The 17,042-nt window shown below is 42.9% G+C and overlaps 2 protein-coding genes across 6 annotated transcripts in view; one reads left to right on the plus strand and one right to left on the minus strand.

Annotated features, from left to right (window-relative positions):
• The window catches only part of ace2 (angiotensin I converting enzyme 2), a 70,180-nt gene extending 55,262 nt beyond the window's left edge, over window positions 1–14,918 (plus strand). For 2 of the 3 annotated variants that reach the window (XM_061813857.1, XM_061813858.1), the window contains exons 3-19: window positions 56–214; window positions 314–407; window positions 1,288–1,431; window positions 2,123–2,238; window positions 2,320–2,425; window positions 3,758–3,849; window positions 5,738–5,910; window positions 8,266–8,492; window positions 8,805–8,949; window positions 9,049–9,147; window positions 10,730–10,852; window positions 10,999–11,177; window positions 11,285–11,343; window positions 12,571–12,668; window positions 12,750–12,866; window positions 14,065–14,259; window positions 14,351–14,918. In XM_061813857.1, coding sequence (XP_061669841.1) covers window positions 56–214; window positions 314–407; window positions 1,288–1,431; window positions 2,123–2,238; window positions 2,320–2,425; window positions 3,758–3,849; window positions 5,738–5,910; window positions 8,266–8,492; window positions 8,805–8,949; window positions 9,049–9,147; window positions 10,730–10,852; window positions 10,999–11,177; window positions 11,285–11,343; window positions 12,571–12,668; window positions 12,750–12,866; window positions 14,065–14,259; window positions 14,351–14,447 — 2,223 coding nt within the window. In that variant the 3' untranslated portion in view covers window positions 14,448–14,918. Of the gene's footprint in view, window positions 1–55; window positions 215–313; window positions 408–1,287; window positions 1,432–2,122; window positions 2,239–2,319; window positions 2,426–3,722; window positions 3,850–5,737; window positions 5,911–8,265; window positions 8,493–8,804; window positions 8,950–9,048; window positions 9,148–10,729; window positions 10,853–10,998; window positions 11,178–11,284; window positions 11,344–12,570; window positions 12,669–12,749; window positions 12,867–14,064; window positions 14,260–14,350 lie in introns of those variants that run through there. The other variant, XM_061813860.1, reaches the window with a different exon arrangement.
• A 666-nt stretch (window positions 14,919–15,584) lies between these two features.
• The window catches only part of LOC133497731 (uncharacterized), a 35,429-nt gene continuing 33,971 nt past the window's right edge, over window positions 15,585–17,042 (minus strand). For all 3 annotated transcript variants that reach the window (XM_061813863.1, XM_061813862.1, XM_061813861.1), the window contains one exon: window positions 15,585–16,356. In XM_061813863.1, coding sequence (XP_061669847.1) covers window positions 16,132–16,356 — 225 coding nt within the window. In that variant the 3' untranslated portion in view covers window positions 15,585–16,131. The remainder of the gene's footprint in view (window positions 16,357–17,042) is intronic.

A 17,042-nucleotide genomic window follows, 5' to 3' on the forward strand; every position in this document is an offset into this window, starting at 1 on the left:
GAATTATCGTGCCGATGACACGTTTCACTCGTTCTGTCTGTTTTCGTGTATTCAGTCAATTCAGGGTGAAATTTGGGGCAAGTTCTACACCCAGCGGTCCGAGGAGGCTCAGAAATTCCCCATTGACCAAATCAAGGACCCTCAAATCAAATTGCAGCTCATCTCACTCCAAGACAAAGGCGCCGGTGTTCTGGAAGCGGACAAAGCGTCGCACGTAAGACTCGCTCGGGTCTCCTGGAAAGCCGACTCGGCTCTTTTTCTGCGTTTTCGAGATGGCACCGTGTGACCGTTTTTGTTTGAAATCTGCCCGCAGCTGAGCAAGATCCTGAGCGACATGAGTACGATCTACAGCACGGCGACCGTTTGCATGATGGACGACCCGCTGAACTGTCAGACTTTGGAGCCGGGTACGCTCCGTTAATAACCCCGTAATAAGTGCTCTTACCGTATGAGGTGTCTCCTTTTCTTTGTTTATTTGTTTCAAAATGTTCCATTCATGCGGACGCAATTTGCCTTTTTTCACCTCAGACTTGTGTTATACCTTATCCTAATTATACATTTTATTTTTCAGAAATCATTTCAGTCCTGTTACACTGAAACAACTGATATTTGATTTAATTGTCCACAAAGTCCCCGCTTTTATTTTTCTGTATATCAGAAGAGTCCCTGCTACCTCAATGATTTTTCAAAATAAAATTTTGTTGAATCCGTTTAATGTTCCTCATGGCAACGTGCTATTAGCATAGATGCTTTATGACTATATTTCATGCTGCACTGTAATTGCAAATTTGATGCAAAGTTTGTTTCGTTCCTATTACACCACTGAGACGCTCCACTACAGTAAAACTCCGACCTTGAGAAAAATTTCTTTTGGTCGTCCAGTGCACATTTCGAGGAGTTCAATACGTACAATATTAGCAGATTTAAATTGAAACAAATCGACGGGAATTTCAGGTTATTACTTGCAGAAGTGCGTACAGAAATAAAAGTCATCGTAAACGACACATCTAAGAACTTGTCAAGGGAATCAAACGTGGAGTCAAGTGTGTCTCGGGCATTATTTTTACCCACTCAACCACAGCGCGGAGGACAAACGACACGAGAATTTCTGAAATTTTATTCTGACAGCTAATCTGAACCATGAATGTTCCCGTTTGTTTTTTTTGTTTGTTTTGTTTTTTACTTTGGGGGACTTTAGGCTTGCTCACTCAACTGTGGTGCTTTATTTTATTTTACTTTATTTTTAATTTAATTGAATATTTTACTTCTTGCTTCGTTTTCCTTCAGGCTTGGAGCACGTGATGGCCACCAGCCGCAACTACTCGGAGCTCCTGCACGTGTGGGAGGGGTGGCGGAGGGAGGTGGGGAAGCGGATGAGGCCGCTGTACCAAGATTACGTCCGTCTGAAGAACGAAGCCGCAAAACTGAACGGTGAGCCGGCGGGCACGCGAGGCCGCGGAATTTCGAAAGTCGGGAAACGTTCCACGGGAAGCGACCGCGCGCTTAACAAAAGTGAAAGGGAACACGAGTACAGTCGGGGGGAATCCATTTTAGCGCAATCTGTGTACGGTGGTGGTTTAACGGCGAGCATTTTAGCATAATCGGGACTTTAAAAACTAAAAACTTGATTTTTTACTGATGAGCAATTTTCGCTGAGGGAAGCGAGGGGAAAGCAAACTATTAAAGTACTTTAAAGCCCTCAGGTGGGCAAGTATAACTACCTATTTAGTATTTTGCCTTCCCGGTAAAAAAGGATATTTGACTTCTAAATCCGTCAATGGCACTGAACGTTTTTAAATGACCCCGCAATTGCCTTTAGCTGCTACAAGATGGCGCCAATTGACTACTTTTGTGTATTTGAAGATCCTAGACTGCCTTTAACAGGGAAAATAAAAACATTTGTTGAGTTTTTAACCACATAACAGAGGACAGTTTCCCTCCAAAATTTGCAAATGCCGAACCACCACTATGCTGTATTTCCTAAAATTCCCAGCTTCACATCCCCCGGAAATGAACCGCAAACGTAACAGAACGTTTTGGCTCCTTTTGCGATCCTTCTGGCAAAGAAGAATGCCACGCGCTAGTTTTGAACCGTCCTCTCCTGTGATTTGCCCACATGAAGGTTTTGAGGACTACGGTGCCTACTGGAGGTACAACTACGAGACTATTGACGAGGAAAGTCCGTACCATTACACCAGGGATCAGCTGATGGAAGACGTACGCGCCATCTATAAACAGGTGTGTCTGTGCCATCTGAAACATGGAGGTGGTTGGGGGGGGGGGGGGCAGAGAATCGTACGCCAACCTGTCTTCCCACAGATCCTGCCCTTGTACAAAGAACTTCACGCCTACGTGAGGGCCAAGCTCATCAAAGTCCACGGGGGGCACATCGATGAACGAGGACCTCTCCCGGCCCATCTCCTCGGTACGATATTTTCGCCGTTGACGATTTCGCGTTAGTCGAACTACTGTTAATTTGTTCTTTCTTCATTCATTGTAATGTGAAATATTGATTTGGTTTTCAAACTAATCACTTCTCGAAAGAAAAAAAAAACATTTTTGGGCTTGGAACGCATTATTTATTGATCCATTCATTGTAATGGGAAACATTGATTCGGTTTTCGAACAAATCACTTCTGGAAAAAAGAATCTTTTAGGCTTGCAACGATTATTAATTTTTCCCTTTCTTGTTCCATTCATTGTAATGGGAAACATTGATTTGGTTTTCAAACTAATCACTTCTCGAACCGAGTCACTACAGATACGGCAATCCACTCCCAGCCTAGCCTACTCCACTACTAAAGCATATATTTTTTAGCAAAAAATAAATATATTTCTGAAATTATTTTATTATATAAAGTATTTAAAGTCTACGTGTATTTCCCCTATGCAGTTTATCATCAGGAAAAGCTTAAAAAATGAGTTTAAATATATATTTTTTTCGGTTTGGAACAGATTATTTCTTTTTCCATTCATTGTAATGGAAACATTGATTTGGTTTTCGAACAAATTCCTTCTCGAACCGAGTCGCTACAGATAGCAAAAAATTTAACATATTTCTTAAATTATCTTATTATATAAAGCATTTAAAGTATATATGTATTTCTACTATGCAGTTTATTATCGAGAAATGCTTAACAAAATGATTTAAAACAAATAATTTTTGTCGGCTTGGAACGGATTATTTCTTTTTCCATTCATTGTTACGGGAAACATTGATTCGGTTTTCGAACAAATCACTTCTCGAACTGTTTTGTGGAACAGATTGTGGTTGAGAACCGAGGCATGGGAATGGTAAACATTGATTTGGTTTTCGATTAAATTCTTGAAAAAAAAAAATTTTAGGTTCGGAGCCGATTATTTATTTTTCCATTCTTTGAAATGGGAAACATTGATTTGCTTTTTGAACAAATCAAATATCGAAAAAAACATTTTTTTCATCTTGGAACGGATTCTTTCTTTCTCCATTGATTGTAATGGGAAATATTGATTTGGTTTTCAAACTAATCACTTCTCGAAAAAAGTTTTTTCATCTTGGAACGGATTATTTCTTTTTCCATTGATTGTAATGGGAAACATTGATTTGGTTTTTGAGCAAAGCAATTCTCGAAAAAAATCAAAATTTTTATAGGCTTGGAACGGATTATTTCTTTTTCCATTCATTGTAATGGGAAACATTGATTTGCTTTTCGAATCCTGCCGTCCGTTTTGCACATCGGAAGATTGTTGTCCTTTGCACCTGCGTGACTTTGACCAGGCGACATGTGGGGAAGATTCTGGGCCAACTTGTACCCTCTGTCAGCGCCCTACGAGGGGGAGATCGACGTCAGCGAAACGATGGTGGCACAGGTACGCCACAGCCGAGTCTGCTCGCGCTCTTTGCAGCGCGGGTGTCGAACTCATTTTTGTTAGTTTCCCTCAGAGGGCCGTTATGAATGTGAAACCGTGAAAATTTTTCACCTCATCATATTTACAGACGAAATTTATGATCTTGTTTTGTAGTCACAAATCAAGGGTAATATGTTTTTGAACTATTGCTGGTGTTTGGGCACAGAATATTGCTTCCAATATCGCAATGTTATCATTTATGATATGGCGATTTGAAACTTTAGTACAGATTTTTTTTCAAAATTATGGAAGTTGATATACATAATTTTCCTTCGCGGGCCACATAAAATCATGCGGCGGGCCAGATTTGGCCCCCGGGCCTTGAGTTTGACAGCTATGCTTGAAATTTTATTTAAGCTGCATTTTTCACGCCAATTATGTCGTGAATAGCAAAAATTGCGCAAGTGATTGACACGCCCCGAAAAGGTTTAAAGCTGCTTGTAGATGCCACAAGATGGCAGCATAGCACGTTAAGCCTCCTCAGCTCACTTGAACATAGTTTGTCGCCGACAAAGCTCTACGTGACGCTCCTCAATTCACTTCGACGTAGTTTCACGATGTCACAAGAGGATGTCGAAGCAACACTTATACTAAAATACTTGACTGAAATCATGATCTGAATTCATCAAATGAAATTTATTGAATCTAAGGGCAGCAGCGAGATTGCGCAGCTGGAAAGCTTTGGCCTCACACGTCTGAGGTCCCGGGTTCAATTCCGGACATCTCCCGTGTGGAGTTTGCATGTTCTCACCGTGCCTGCGTGGGTTTTCTCCGGGCACTCCGGTTTCCTCCCACGTCGCAACATTAATTGGACACTCTAAATTGCCCCAAGGTGTGATTGTGAATGTGGCTGTTTGTCTCCATGTGCCCTGCGATTGGCTGGCACCAAGTTCAGGGTGTACCCCCCCTTCTGCCCCTTTGACAGCTGGGATAGGCATCACGAACCTCCGGTACGGGGGGCGGAGCCAAACGCAGAGGACTTCGAGGCAGAGGCATAATGTTCAATGTGGTTTATTCCAGAAACTGGGTCATACAGACTGTAGCAGTCCGACAAGGCAGAGCCACAGAAACGCTAGGCTAAGCAGCAATGTCCGATGACTCTGGGGTAAAAATAACAAACTCAACTGGACAGGATCAAACTAAAGGTCACAGAATCACTGTGACTAGGCTTACTCTCACTTCCGCGTAGAAGCGGAGAGTCCCACAGGCAGTGAATGCAACTCACTAACTAAAGCAACAAACTGGCAAATGCCAGGGCCAAAAACTCCAACTTAAATGCCCGTCGAGTTACAGTCAGTGTGATTGTGAATGCAGCTGTGTGTTTCCACGTGCCCTGTGATTGGCTGAGAAGCAGCCCAGGGTGTGCCCCGCCTCCTGCCCGTTGACAGCTAGCATAGGTGTCACGAACCTCCGGAGCGGGGGCAGACCCAAACGCAGGACTTCGAGTTCCAGTCCAAATGTGAAAGAGCTGTGAGCGGTGACAGGAGCAGTGGCCAAGCCTTGCTCATGACAATAGGACCGTGACCCTCGTGAGGATAAGCGGCTAAGAAAATGGATGGATGGACGAATCTAAGTTAAAATGCATTGAACATAACTTAATGCAAACTGTGCCTTTACAAATGTAAATTATTGCATCTGAGGACCATTTCCTTCGTAACATTAAATTTTCCAAGCGCACGCTACTGACAACCGGCATTGCGGCGGGCAGGGGCGTGTCAAGCCAGGGGTTGAGACAACGCGGCTATCCGATTGGCTGTTATTGCACGAGCGATTGTCCGGCCGGAAAGGCCAATTGCAACCGCGACGGTTGCGACCGTCCATTTTCATTGGAGGGCGACTTGAATTTCAGGGCTGGACTGAGCGTCGACTGTTCGAAGAGGCGGAGAAGTTTTTTATGTCGGTGGGACTGGAGAAGATGTTTGACAACTTCTGGACCAACTCCATGCTGGTGAAGCCCGAGGACGGACGCAAGGTGGTCTGTCATCCCACGGCCTGGGACATGGGCAACCGAAAGGACTTCAGGTACACATTCAGAAACTAACAAATATTATATTCAAAAGAAGTCGTTTGTTATTAAAACAGCGAGCTAGAAAGACACAAGTTGGACCAAGAAGGGTTACTAGCGCAGTACGATACTTTTACCATTAAGGTTGAATTGTCGGACCAAAAAAAAAGTCACTAGTAACGGGGAAAAAGAACCAAATAGCAGTTCTATGACTGCTCCCTCGTCGTTCTACTAGTGCTCTGAATTTTCTTACTAGTGAGCACAAAGACGAATGAGTGACTGGGCTTTAACGTGGATGGAAATTTGATATTTCTCCTGATGTTTATGTACTGATATGCCCGTTATCTTCACTAGTACAAGTACTACATGTTACGAGTTGAGGAAAAACTGTGCAGCAACTGTGTACAGTGTCAAATTTTACCAGGTCACATCTTCTGCTTCATAAGCCGTACTAGTAGCAGGAAGATGTCAACTAGTGTAGAGTTTTGGCACACTAGTAACATGTACTTAGTTGTCCTTTTAGTACGGCAAAACTGTCTTAGTAGCGTCCACAGATATCATACAATAGTAGGGAAAGAAATGTTATTAATAAGACAAACTCTGGCTAATAGTGCGCTGATTGGGTTACTAGCGAGGACAAAGAGCATTCTCGTTGATGGACGTTTTCCTGGATATCAAGGATATTTTATAAATGCTCAAATGGCTTTCCACAAGCGTGACTATCGTGTCGTAGAAATCTCTTTTAGTACATACAGTCAAGAAAATAAGTATTTGAACCCCCTGCTACGTTGCAAGTTCTCCTACTTGGAAGTTATGCAGAGGTGTGAAATTTTCATCGTAGGTGCATGTCCACTGTGAGAGAGATAACAGAAATCACAATGTATGATTTATTTGTGTGATACAGCTGCAAAAAAGTATTTGAACACCCGAGAAAACCAGTGTTAATATTTGGTACAGTAGCCTTTGTTTGCAATTCCGGAGGTCAAACGTTTCCTGCGGAAATCCAAAGATTTTCTATTGGGTTAGGTCTGGAGGCTGACCTTGGTCTGGTTCTTACGGAGCCACTCCTCGGTTTCAGCGGCTGTTTGCTTCGTTTTCTCAGGTGTTCAAATACTTATTTGCAGCCGTATCACACCGATAAATCGTTAAAAATCGTTTCTGGATTCTCTCTCACAGTGGACTCCTCCATGATTTCTAAGTGGGAGAACTTGCAATACAGCAGGGTGTTCAAATACTTGTTTTCTTCACTATGCGTGATTTGACTTTTTGCACCTTTACACGATGTAATGAAGTACACGTATTTATGGTTATAATTACGCTCGGTGTCACGCATTGACGGCAGCATTTTTACTGCCCATCACTTATGACTGGTTCTTCGGCGCTGATAAAGGGAACAATTTCATATTTTTGTCTCGTCAAACATTAATCAGTGTACTGCAGCCACGTTTCCTCAACACTGGCTGACAAATAAGATGTGATAGTACAAAAGGATTATTAAACACGTGTTACTCATCAAGAGCAAAAGAGCAAAAACAACAACACCAAAAAAATTACTGTCCAATGACTGCCTCCATTTTACATGCCATATTAAACTCAACAATAAATGGTCGATAGCAAATATTCTTAAACTGTAGTTTAACTGTCAAGCTTATATATAACATATACATATATATAATATATAATAAATTAATAATACTATAATATATAACATATTTTTTAATAATTTGTTCTTTTTCAATATTTATTTATTTCATTTTATGGGCAATATTACATTATCTCACCATAATTAATGTACTTTTTAGGAAAAAAATATTTATTGTTTTTCTACACACACACATATATATATATATATAATATATAATAATATAATAATACAATAATATAGAACATATTTTTAATAATTTGTTCTTTTTCAATATTTTTTTTTCATTTTATGGGCAATATTACATTATCTCACCATAATTAATGTACTTTTTAGGAAAAAAAAATATTTATCATTGTCTTTCTACACACACACACACACACACACACACACACACACACATATATATATATATATATATAGATAGATAGATAGATAGAAGATAGATAGATAGATAGATAGATAGATAGATAGATATAGATAGATAGATATATTGTGTATACATTTTTTTTCTCTTTTATTGAATAACCAAACTTAGTTCAGTTCAATAGCTTTCCGTGTCCCGTTTGGCATTTGAATCTTGTTTTTATTTATGTATTGCCGGCGCTCTCTCCATGACTCATCAGAGAGTTTATTGATTACCGCAATCTGTTTTATTGGCGGCGTATCGCGGCTACGCTATCGCAACAAATCTTTCTTCCGTAATAAAAGCGTTATCGTCTTGCGCCAGGATCAAAATGTGCACGAAAGTCAACATGGACAACTTCCTGACGGTGCACCACGAGATGGGCCACAACCAGTACCAGATGGCTTACCGAAACCGGCCCTACCTGTTGAGGGACGGCGCCAACGAGGGCTTCCACGAGGCCGTCGGGGAGATCATGTCCCTCTCGGCCGCCACGCCCAAGCACCTGCAGGGACTCGGACTCCTGCCGCCGGACTTTGTCTACAATAATGGTGAGAAGGAGCTCGCTGCGTCCGTCCGTCCGTCCGTCCGTCCGTCCGTCCGCCTATCTATCTATCTATCTATCTATCTATCTATCTATCTATCTATCTATCTATCTATCTATCTATCTATCTATCTATCTATCTATCTATCTATCTATCTATCTATCTATCTATCTATCTATCTATCTATCTATCTATCTATCTATCTATCTATCTGTCTGTCTGTCTACGTTGCGAGTGAGCAAGCGTCATTCGGCAGCGCTTAAAAATTCATTTTTCTTTTCTTTTCTTTCTTTTTGTCCCCCTTTTTCGTCGCCACAGAGACAGAGATGAACTTCCTGCTCAAGCAGGCGCTCACCATTGTGGCCACTCTGCCGTTCACCTACATGCTGGAGGAGTGGCGGTGGCAAGTTTTTGCCGGAAACATCCCCGAGGATAAATGGATGGAGCGCTGGTGGGAGATGAAGTAGGCAGACGGGCGGGCGCTTTGCGTCCCGTCATCATTTCATCGCGCGCGTTAGAAATCCGCCATCGGGTCCGAGTGACCGTTTGTGTGCCGCAACAGGAGGGAGCTGGTCGGCGTGGTGGAGCCACTACCGAGAGACGAGACGTACTGTGACCCCGCTGCTCTCTTCCACGTATCTGGAGACTACTCGTTCATCAGGTGAAATATTGAACCGATGGACGTGCGTTTTAAAATTGAGAGAAGGTCGCGTGAAGTCCATCTGGAAAGGTCAGAGTGCATTGCAGGTCCATCCGTGGTATTTTAAAGCACGTCCGAGACTACGTCCATTGCGAGATGTGTAGAAATCATTATTCTCTGTTTTGTTTTTGGTTTTGTCTTGTTTACACATACACTGAGTGGAGTGTTGCATTGTTCTGACCCACAAGAGGGCGACATTCAACACTATCTGCAAGGGGGAAGGCAAGAGATGAGAGAGTCAAAGGGAGTCGTTGGCTTAAAAGGGAGTGGTTGGCTGTTTGATTGGAAAGCAGTTTGTGTGGGCGGAGTCAAATATCACTGCTGGTTCTCGTCACCTCGTCTTATTTACGGCATCCCCACAACATTCCCAAAAAATCTGAATCAGATTTAAAGTCGTTGCTGCCCTGGTACGACATTCAGAACAGAGAACGAGGGACAACGTAGCAACAAGAACAAGAGACATTTCTGTTTATAGGAACTACAGCGGTAACTTGGTTTTCGAACGTCTTCGTTTTCGTACAAATCGGTTTTCACGCGAAAATATTACGATTTTTTTTTTTGCTTTGGGTTTTGTAACGGAAATTGGTATTCGAACGCCTCGACCAGCTGACCCACGACGATTTGTTATTGTGCTTTCGAATGCACCCCGGAAAAAAAACGGAAAAGACGTAACGGGCGTGGATAGTGTTGTCGAGGAAGTTGAGGAGATGTCGTCCGATGAGGCTGAAGGCAGGAAGGATGTCTCAAGTGCCGACGTTAAAGCTATCTGCGCGAAATGGAACGACATCCATAATTTTGTTCAACTTCATCACCCGAATAAGGCTGAATGTTGCAGAGCACTGCAAAATTTTAATGATGTTGTTATGAGCAACTTCAGAAAAGTGCTTAAAAGACGACAGAAACAAACAATTAAATTCGTTCTTTGTGAAAAAGGGGCGAGTCACCCCCACCAAAGACATCTGAAACTGTTTTGCATTGCTTTTTCTTTTGTTCCATGAACAATTACCATTTAGCTGCAAGTTAATTTTTTTTACGTTACGTACTTTCTGTACAAATAAAAAACAATTTGTTTTTTTTCCACCTCATTATTGCTTGTTTAAAGTTATTCTGCACTTTTGTTGATAAAAAAAAAGGTTTACAAGGCTAGGGGCCGAGTCGCTACAGATACGGGAATGCACTCCCAGCCTAGCATACACTACTAGGCTAAAGCACACATTTTAAGTAAAGAAAAAAGTATATTTCTTAAAGGATTTACTTATATAAAGTATTGAAACCACACATGTATCACTACTATGCAGTTTATTATCAGAAAAAGCTAAAAAAAATCACTTGAAAATTTTTTTTTAGGCTTGGAACAGATTATTTTATTTTCCATTCATTGTAATGGGAAAACGTGCTTTGGTTTTCAAACGTTTTGGTTTTCAACCAGCCTTCTGGAACAGATTGCGTTCGAGAACCAAGGCACCACTGTAGCTGATTCCGAGAAACGTGAACAGCAATCATCTTTCTGTTTCTGACACTTTTTGGATGTACTTCCATTCAGGTACTTCACAAGAACCATCTACCAGTTCCAGTTCCAAAAAGCTCTTTGTCAAGCTGCCGGCCAGGCTGATCCGTTACCTTCATGCGACATTACCGGTTCAATAGAAGCAGGCACCAAGCTCAGGTACTAGTTACTTCTCCTTTCAACCATTTTAGAAGATTGTAGAGAATATCGCTATTGAGCCACTTGGCTAAATCAAAATTATGAGCCAATTTTCCTGTAGCCCGAGTTGCCCTTTCAGGAGTCATCACCAAACGTTGTTTCCTCAGGAACATGTTGGAGTTGGGTCGTTCACAGTCGTGGACCAGAGCTCTACATACAATATCTGGAGATATCAAGATGGACGCCAGGCCACTGCTGGACTATTTCCAAAAACTTTATGCGTGGCTTAAGGAGGACAACATGAAACACAAGCGCACGGTAGGCTGGGATGCAGCAATAGATCCATGTGAGTAGTCCCATGAAAACAACCGCACGTTGCTAAAAAAAAACAAACCAAAACGTTAAATCGGTTTTGTGGAAAAACAACTGTTCTGGCATTGACCCTCGTTGCAGATTCGGATTATGCCATCAAAGTGAGGCTGAGTTTAAGAATGGCCATGGGTGACGAAGCTGTGAGTATTCCAACTACCGTCATTTCCGGCCTACAGAGCGCAACTGATTATAGGCCTCACCCAGTACATTTGTAAAGGAAATACCATTTGGTACGCACATAAGCCGCACCTGTATATAAGCCGCACCTGTGTACAAGCCGCAAGTGCACATTGCAACCCACGTTGAAACACAAGATATTTACAAAGATGGTACGCAGAAAGAGTTTTCAAAGTTTTTATACCTTAGCTTAGCTTAACAATGCAAAAATCCGGTAGCACCGAAAAAAAAAAAATACCGGTAAAAAAAAAAAAAACAGCCGCGACAGCTACACAGTAGCAACACGGTAGCACAGCACTATCAGCTGGTTTAAAAAAGAAAAAAAAGCATACCTATAGACACGGCAGAAACACGCTAGCGTGGCGCTAACAGGGCCGGTTAAAAAAAAACATACTGGTAAAAATCTCTGAGACACGGCAGTAACACAGCAGCAACATGCTAGCCCAGCGCTAACAGGGCTGGTTAAAAAAAAACATACCAGTAAAAAAAAAAAAAAAAGCCGCGACTGTTACACAGTAGCGACACGCTAGCACAGCACTAACAGCCGGTTTAGAAAAAAAACATACCTAAATCACTGAGGCACGGGAGTAACACAGCTGAAACACGCTAGCACAGCGCTAACAGGGCCAGTTAAAAAAAAAACACCGGTAAAAATCACTGACGCAAGGGAGTAACACGCTAGCCCAGTGCTAATGCTGGCACAGCGATAACAGTAACAACACGGTAGCACAGCACTGACAGCCGGTTAAAAAACAGAAACATACCTAAATCACTGAGACGTGGCAGTAACACAGCAGAAACACACCAGCGCAGTGCTAACGCTAGCGCGGCGCTAACAGGGCCAGTTAAAATAAAACATACCGGTAAAAATCACTGAGACGCGGCAGTAAGACAGCAGCAACATGCTCGCACATGCTAACGCTCGCGCAGCGCTGACAGAGCCAGTTAAGGAAAATATATACCTACCGGTAAAAGTCACTTCCTAGGCACATATATTCCACTGATCTCACTCTTACCTTTTCCGCTCGAGTGCCCTCTTGTGGCCGTTACAAATTAGCCGCATCACCGCATAAGCCGCAGGATTGAACAGTGTGAAAAAAAGTTGCGGTTTATCGGCCGGAAATTACGTTAAAACCAGTATGAAAATAACGACATGGCTGACATTAATCATGTGAAAAATCATGTTGCAGTATTCCTGGAACTCCAACGAGCAGTACCTGTTCAGGGCCAGTGTTGCTTACGCTCTGAGGCAGTACTACGGCCAAAAGAACGTCACTCTTCTCTTCACGTCAGTGCGCTTCGGCTTTGTCTCGACTTGAACTCGACACGGCTGACGCGTGACGACGTTTCTCCCGTTTTGCATTTGCAGAGCCGACAACGTCATCACCTACAAACAAACGCCCAGGATTTCCTTCTACGTGGTGGTTACCGACCCGAACAATCCCTCCGTGTACATCCCGAAAGAAGACGTCAAGGCAGCCATACGGTGAGGCCGAGCATTACCGCACTTAAAACTAAATGAATTGACTTCAGGTGTAGTGTAAATAATGCGATATGACCTCTTTTAAAGATCAAGACAAATACCATAATTTCTCCTGTATAATGCACATTTTTCCCTAAAAAAAAAAAAATAATAATAATAATTCTAAAGTCTTTTATTGCGCATTATACATGAGTGTAGGGGAAAATGGGGGGGGGGGGCTTTCATATTTTATAAAGGTATGCCACCATCTGGAGGTTATAAAAAAAATGTGTACACTTTCATTCTAGTATGCCACCGCCACCTAGAGGTGATGAAACAGGTGTCGCCTCCACTTCTACTATTGCAATATGACAGTGGTACATATGACTGCATATATGTACAGTTGTGCTCAGGTTTACATACGAAGGCAGATTTTGTGTGCAACTGATGACTTGAACAATAACCACCATTAATTTCTTGATGGTTATGTTTTGTTTAATGCTCATGCGTTTTTTTTTTTTTTTTTTTTTTTTAAATGCTCGACGGTTTCACTTGAATTAAAATACTTTTCTTGAAAGAATTGTACACATCTTGGAAATTCTGCCTGGCTTATTGAACATATGAGTACAACTGTGTTTTCTCATTTATTAAATGAAAGTGGGGCTGTGAATTTCAAAATAAGAGCAAGTAAAAGTGCTTTGCTTCAGAACAATTTTGAAATAAAAACTCAAATTACAGATAATATTTCCCGTATTGACCATATGGGGCGGCACGGTGGCTCAGCTGGTAAACAGTTCTGAGGTCCTGGGTTCAATCCTGAATCCTCCCCATTCCTGCGTGGTTTTTCTCCGGGCACTCCGGTTTCCTCCCACATCCCAAAAAAAAAAAAAACCATGCAACAGTAATTGGACACTCTAAATTGTCCCAAGGTGTGATTGTGAGTGCGGCTGTTTGTCTCGATGTGCTCTGGCAACCTCTTCGCCCGTTGACAGCTGGGATAGGCTCCAGCACTCCCCGCGACCCTCGTGAGGATAAGCGCCAAAGAAAATGGATGGGTGGATAGAAGCAAAATCCTGCATGGTGAAAATGGTAGAATGGTAAAAAGGTAGAAAAGTTTTCCAGGACTTCGACACGGGTGCGCATTATACACGAGAAACTACAGCATATGTAATACAAAGGGACCTCCCTACCGAGATGTTTGATTGATTTGCGCGCGTCGCAGACTATCCCGAGGACGACTCAACGACGCTTTCCAACTGGACGACAAGACGCTGGAGTTTGAGGGCATCCCGGCAACCCTTTCACCTCCCGCGGAGCAGCCGGTGGAGGTGTGGCTGGTGGTCTTCGGAGTGGTCATGGGAGCGGCGGTGCTCATGGGGTTCGTGCTCATCGTCTCCGGCATCAGAGAGCGCAGAAAGTAAGTTGAAATGTGGCGACGTGGGGGGGGGGGGGGGGGGGGGGGGGGTGACGCAGATGTCACATGACACGCGGCTCTCCTCCTTTTGCAGGAAGTCGAAAAACACGGGAGTGGAAAACCCGTACGAGCCCGACGGACACGCCAACAGAGCCTACGAGGACAGCAGCGACGAACAAACCGGTTTCTGAGGAACGGCGCCGTCTTCATCCGCTTCTCTCGGCGAAAACGAAGGGAAACGCTGGCCCGGAGTTGGACCTGCGGCCCCTTCCGAACCGCATCGTAAAGACTTCCGAGGCGGAAAAAACGGACGCTGATAGCATCACGGACGCTGACACTACTCCCAAAATGTTAGCGATATCGGGCTTTGGGCTGAATTAAAAAAAAAAAAAAAAAAATCACCCAGAATGCATTCTCCTACTTGTATATTTTAAAATTACTGTACAATATTCTAAAATATTTCCATTGCAATGGAAGACACCCCACCGCCACACCCCTTTAAATAAATTCCTGTCTTTCTTTCACGTTGTTAACGTGCATTTATCAGTGTTATTTACTTTATTCTGACTCCGTAGGCTCTTTAATGTAAAAAAAAAAATGATAATAATATTTTTCTGATTATATATAGATATAGGCGGCACGGTGGATCAGCTGGTAAAGCATTGGCCTCACTGTTCTGAGGTCCCGGGTTCGATCCCGGACCAGCCTGTGCGTAGTTTGCATGCTCTCCCCGTGCCTGCGTGGGTTTTCTCCGGGTACTTCGGTTTCCTCCCACATCCCAAAAAAAACATGCAACATTAATTGGACACCCCAAATTGCCCGTAGGTGTGATTGTGAGTGCGGCTGTTTGTCTCAATATGCGGGTGCACCCCGCCCACCTCCTGCCCGTTGACAGCTGGGATAGGCTCCGGCACTCCCCGCGACCCTCGTGAGGATAAGCGGCGAAAAAAATGGATGCCTGGATAGATACATACGCGAAGATGTGGAGAGTTTGTAGGTGTACTCTTGTCTATTTGTGTAATGTAAAGCGTGTTTTTATCGTTTTATTGTAATTTAGTTTTCAATAACAAAAAAAATGAGACCTCACGTGTGATATGAATGTATGAAGGAATAATTGATAAGCATTATTACTTGATGGCAGTATTTTATGGCAGTAGTTTGGGATCAAGCCTCGAGCTTTCTTTTTTTTTTGTCATAACATTCGCTATATAAGAATTAAAATTTTCTCTCCACCTTTTTGTGTAATTGAAATTTGGGATCATGCGTAAATTAAAGGATCAATAAATAGCAAGTTTGTCATTTTTGTACAAATTTATACTTGATTCTCTTTGAAAAAAACTTTATTACAGCATCGTCACAGTAAGTCGTTGATTCCTATTCATCTTCGTTTGTGTATATTATCATACTGTCTCCAGAATGCCGAGGCAGGAACGCCAGAAGGAGTAGCACAAAGAATTGAGTTGCAACATTGAAGATTTACAAATCGTTCATTTCTTTACGTTCTGTTTCATTTTCCCAAATTTCGAGGGAGCAGAACCACGTCATTGACGTTCATTTCGGTGGCAAAAGAAGACTTGAGGTTGTAGTGTTTTGCGTTACGCGCTCGTTTACGGCACAAACTGGAATCTCAAGACAAAACCGGAACTGTCGCGTCTAATGCGCCGTCACTCGTTGCTAGGCAACAACATGCACTGAGGGGGAGGAGCTTCGTGTTCCTAATTGAAAAGCGAGCTTTGCCCCTATCTTGTGGCAGCTTGATACAAATACATACTTCTTGAGTGGGGAACAATTCATATATATATGTATATTTTTTTACATGTCGCTGGATAATTGTCAAATTATGAATGCAATACGCCGTATAACTTTGCGACGTTCTTATGTTTGGATGACGAAGAGGAACGACTGAATTCCTTGGTGTCCGTCTGACTTGGCCATTTCCACGGAGTCGGAATCGGAAGTGGCGATTTGGATGTACCAGCCCCGGTAGAGCGCGGATTCAAACTTGCGCTGCTTGGTGCTGTCGCTTTTCATGTAGAAGACGAAGCAAAGTGTGGTCTCGTCGTTCATGGAAATGCTTTTCAGCTTCTTCTTATCCACCGCCTGCAAAATCAAATATGGTTATTGTCCATCCATCCATTTTCTTGGCCGCTTATCCCCACAAGGGTCACAGGGAGTGTGGGAGCTGACAACACGTTTTTGTGCCTCTGCCTTGTCGGACTGCTACACCGTGTAGGACCCAGTTTCCGGAATAAACCACATTGAACATTATGCCTCTGCCTCGAAGTTCTGCATTTGGGTCCGCCCCCTGTAGCAGAGGTTTGTGACACCTATCCCAGCTGTAAACGAGCAGGAGGCGGGGTAGACCCTGAACTGGTCGCCAGCCAATCGCAAGGCACATGGAGACAGACAACAGTCGCACTCACAATCACACCTATGGGCAATTTAGAGTGTCCAATTAATGTCGCATGTTTTTGGGATGTGGGAGGAAACCGGAGTGCCCGGAGGAAACCCACGCAGGAACGGGGAGAACACGCAAACACCACACAGGCAGGGTCCGGGATTGAACCCGGGACCTCAGAACTGTGCGGCCAACGCTTTCCATCTGATCCACTCTTCTATCGTGGTTATTAAACATTCTCAAATGTGGCAATAATGTTCATTAAAATAAAAAAAAATAACATTTACATTGGTATGTTGACTGAGATTTGAAGTAATTCTGTGACCAAATTGTAACTTTTACAGTTCAATACCCATGGATTTACCTATTTGCTGATTTTTAGATATAT

Source organism: Syngnathoides biaculeatus, chromosome 3 (assembly GCF_019802595.1).
Source record: "Syngnathoides biaculeatus isolate LvHL_M chromosome 3, ASM1980259v1, whole genome shotgun sequence".
Classification (NCBI taxonomy): Eukaryota; Metazoa; Chordata; class Actinopteri; order Syngnathiformes; family Syngnathidae; genus Syngnathoides; species Syngnathoides biaculeatus.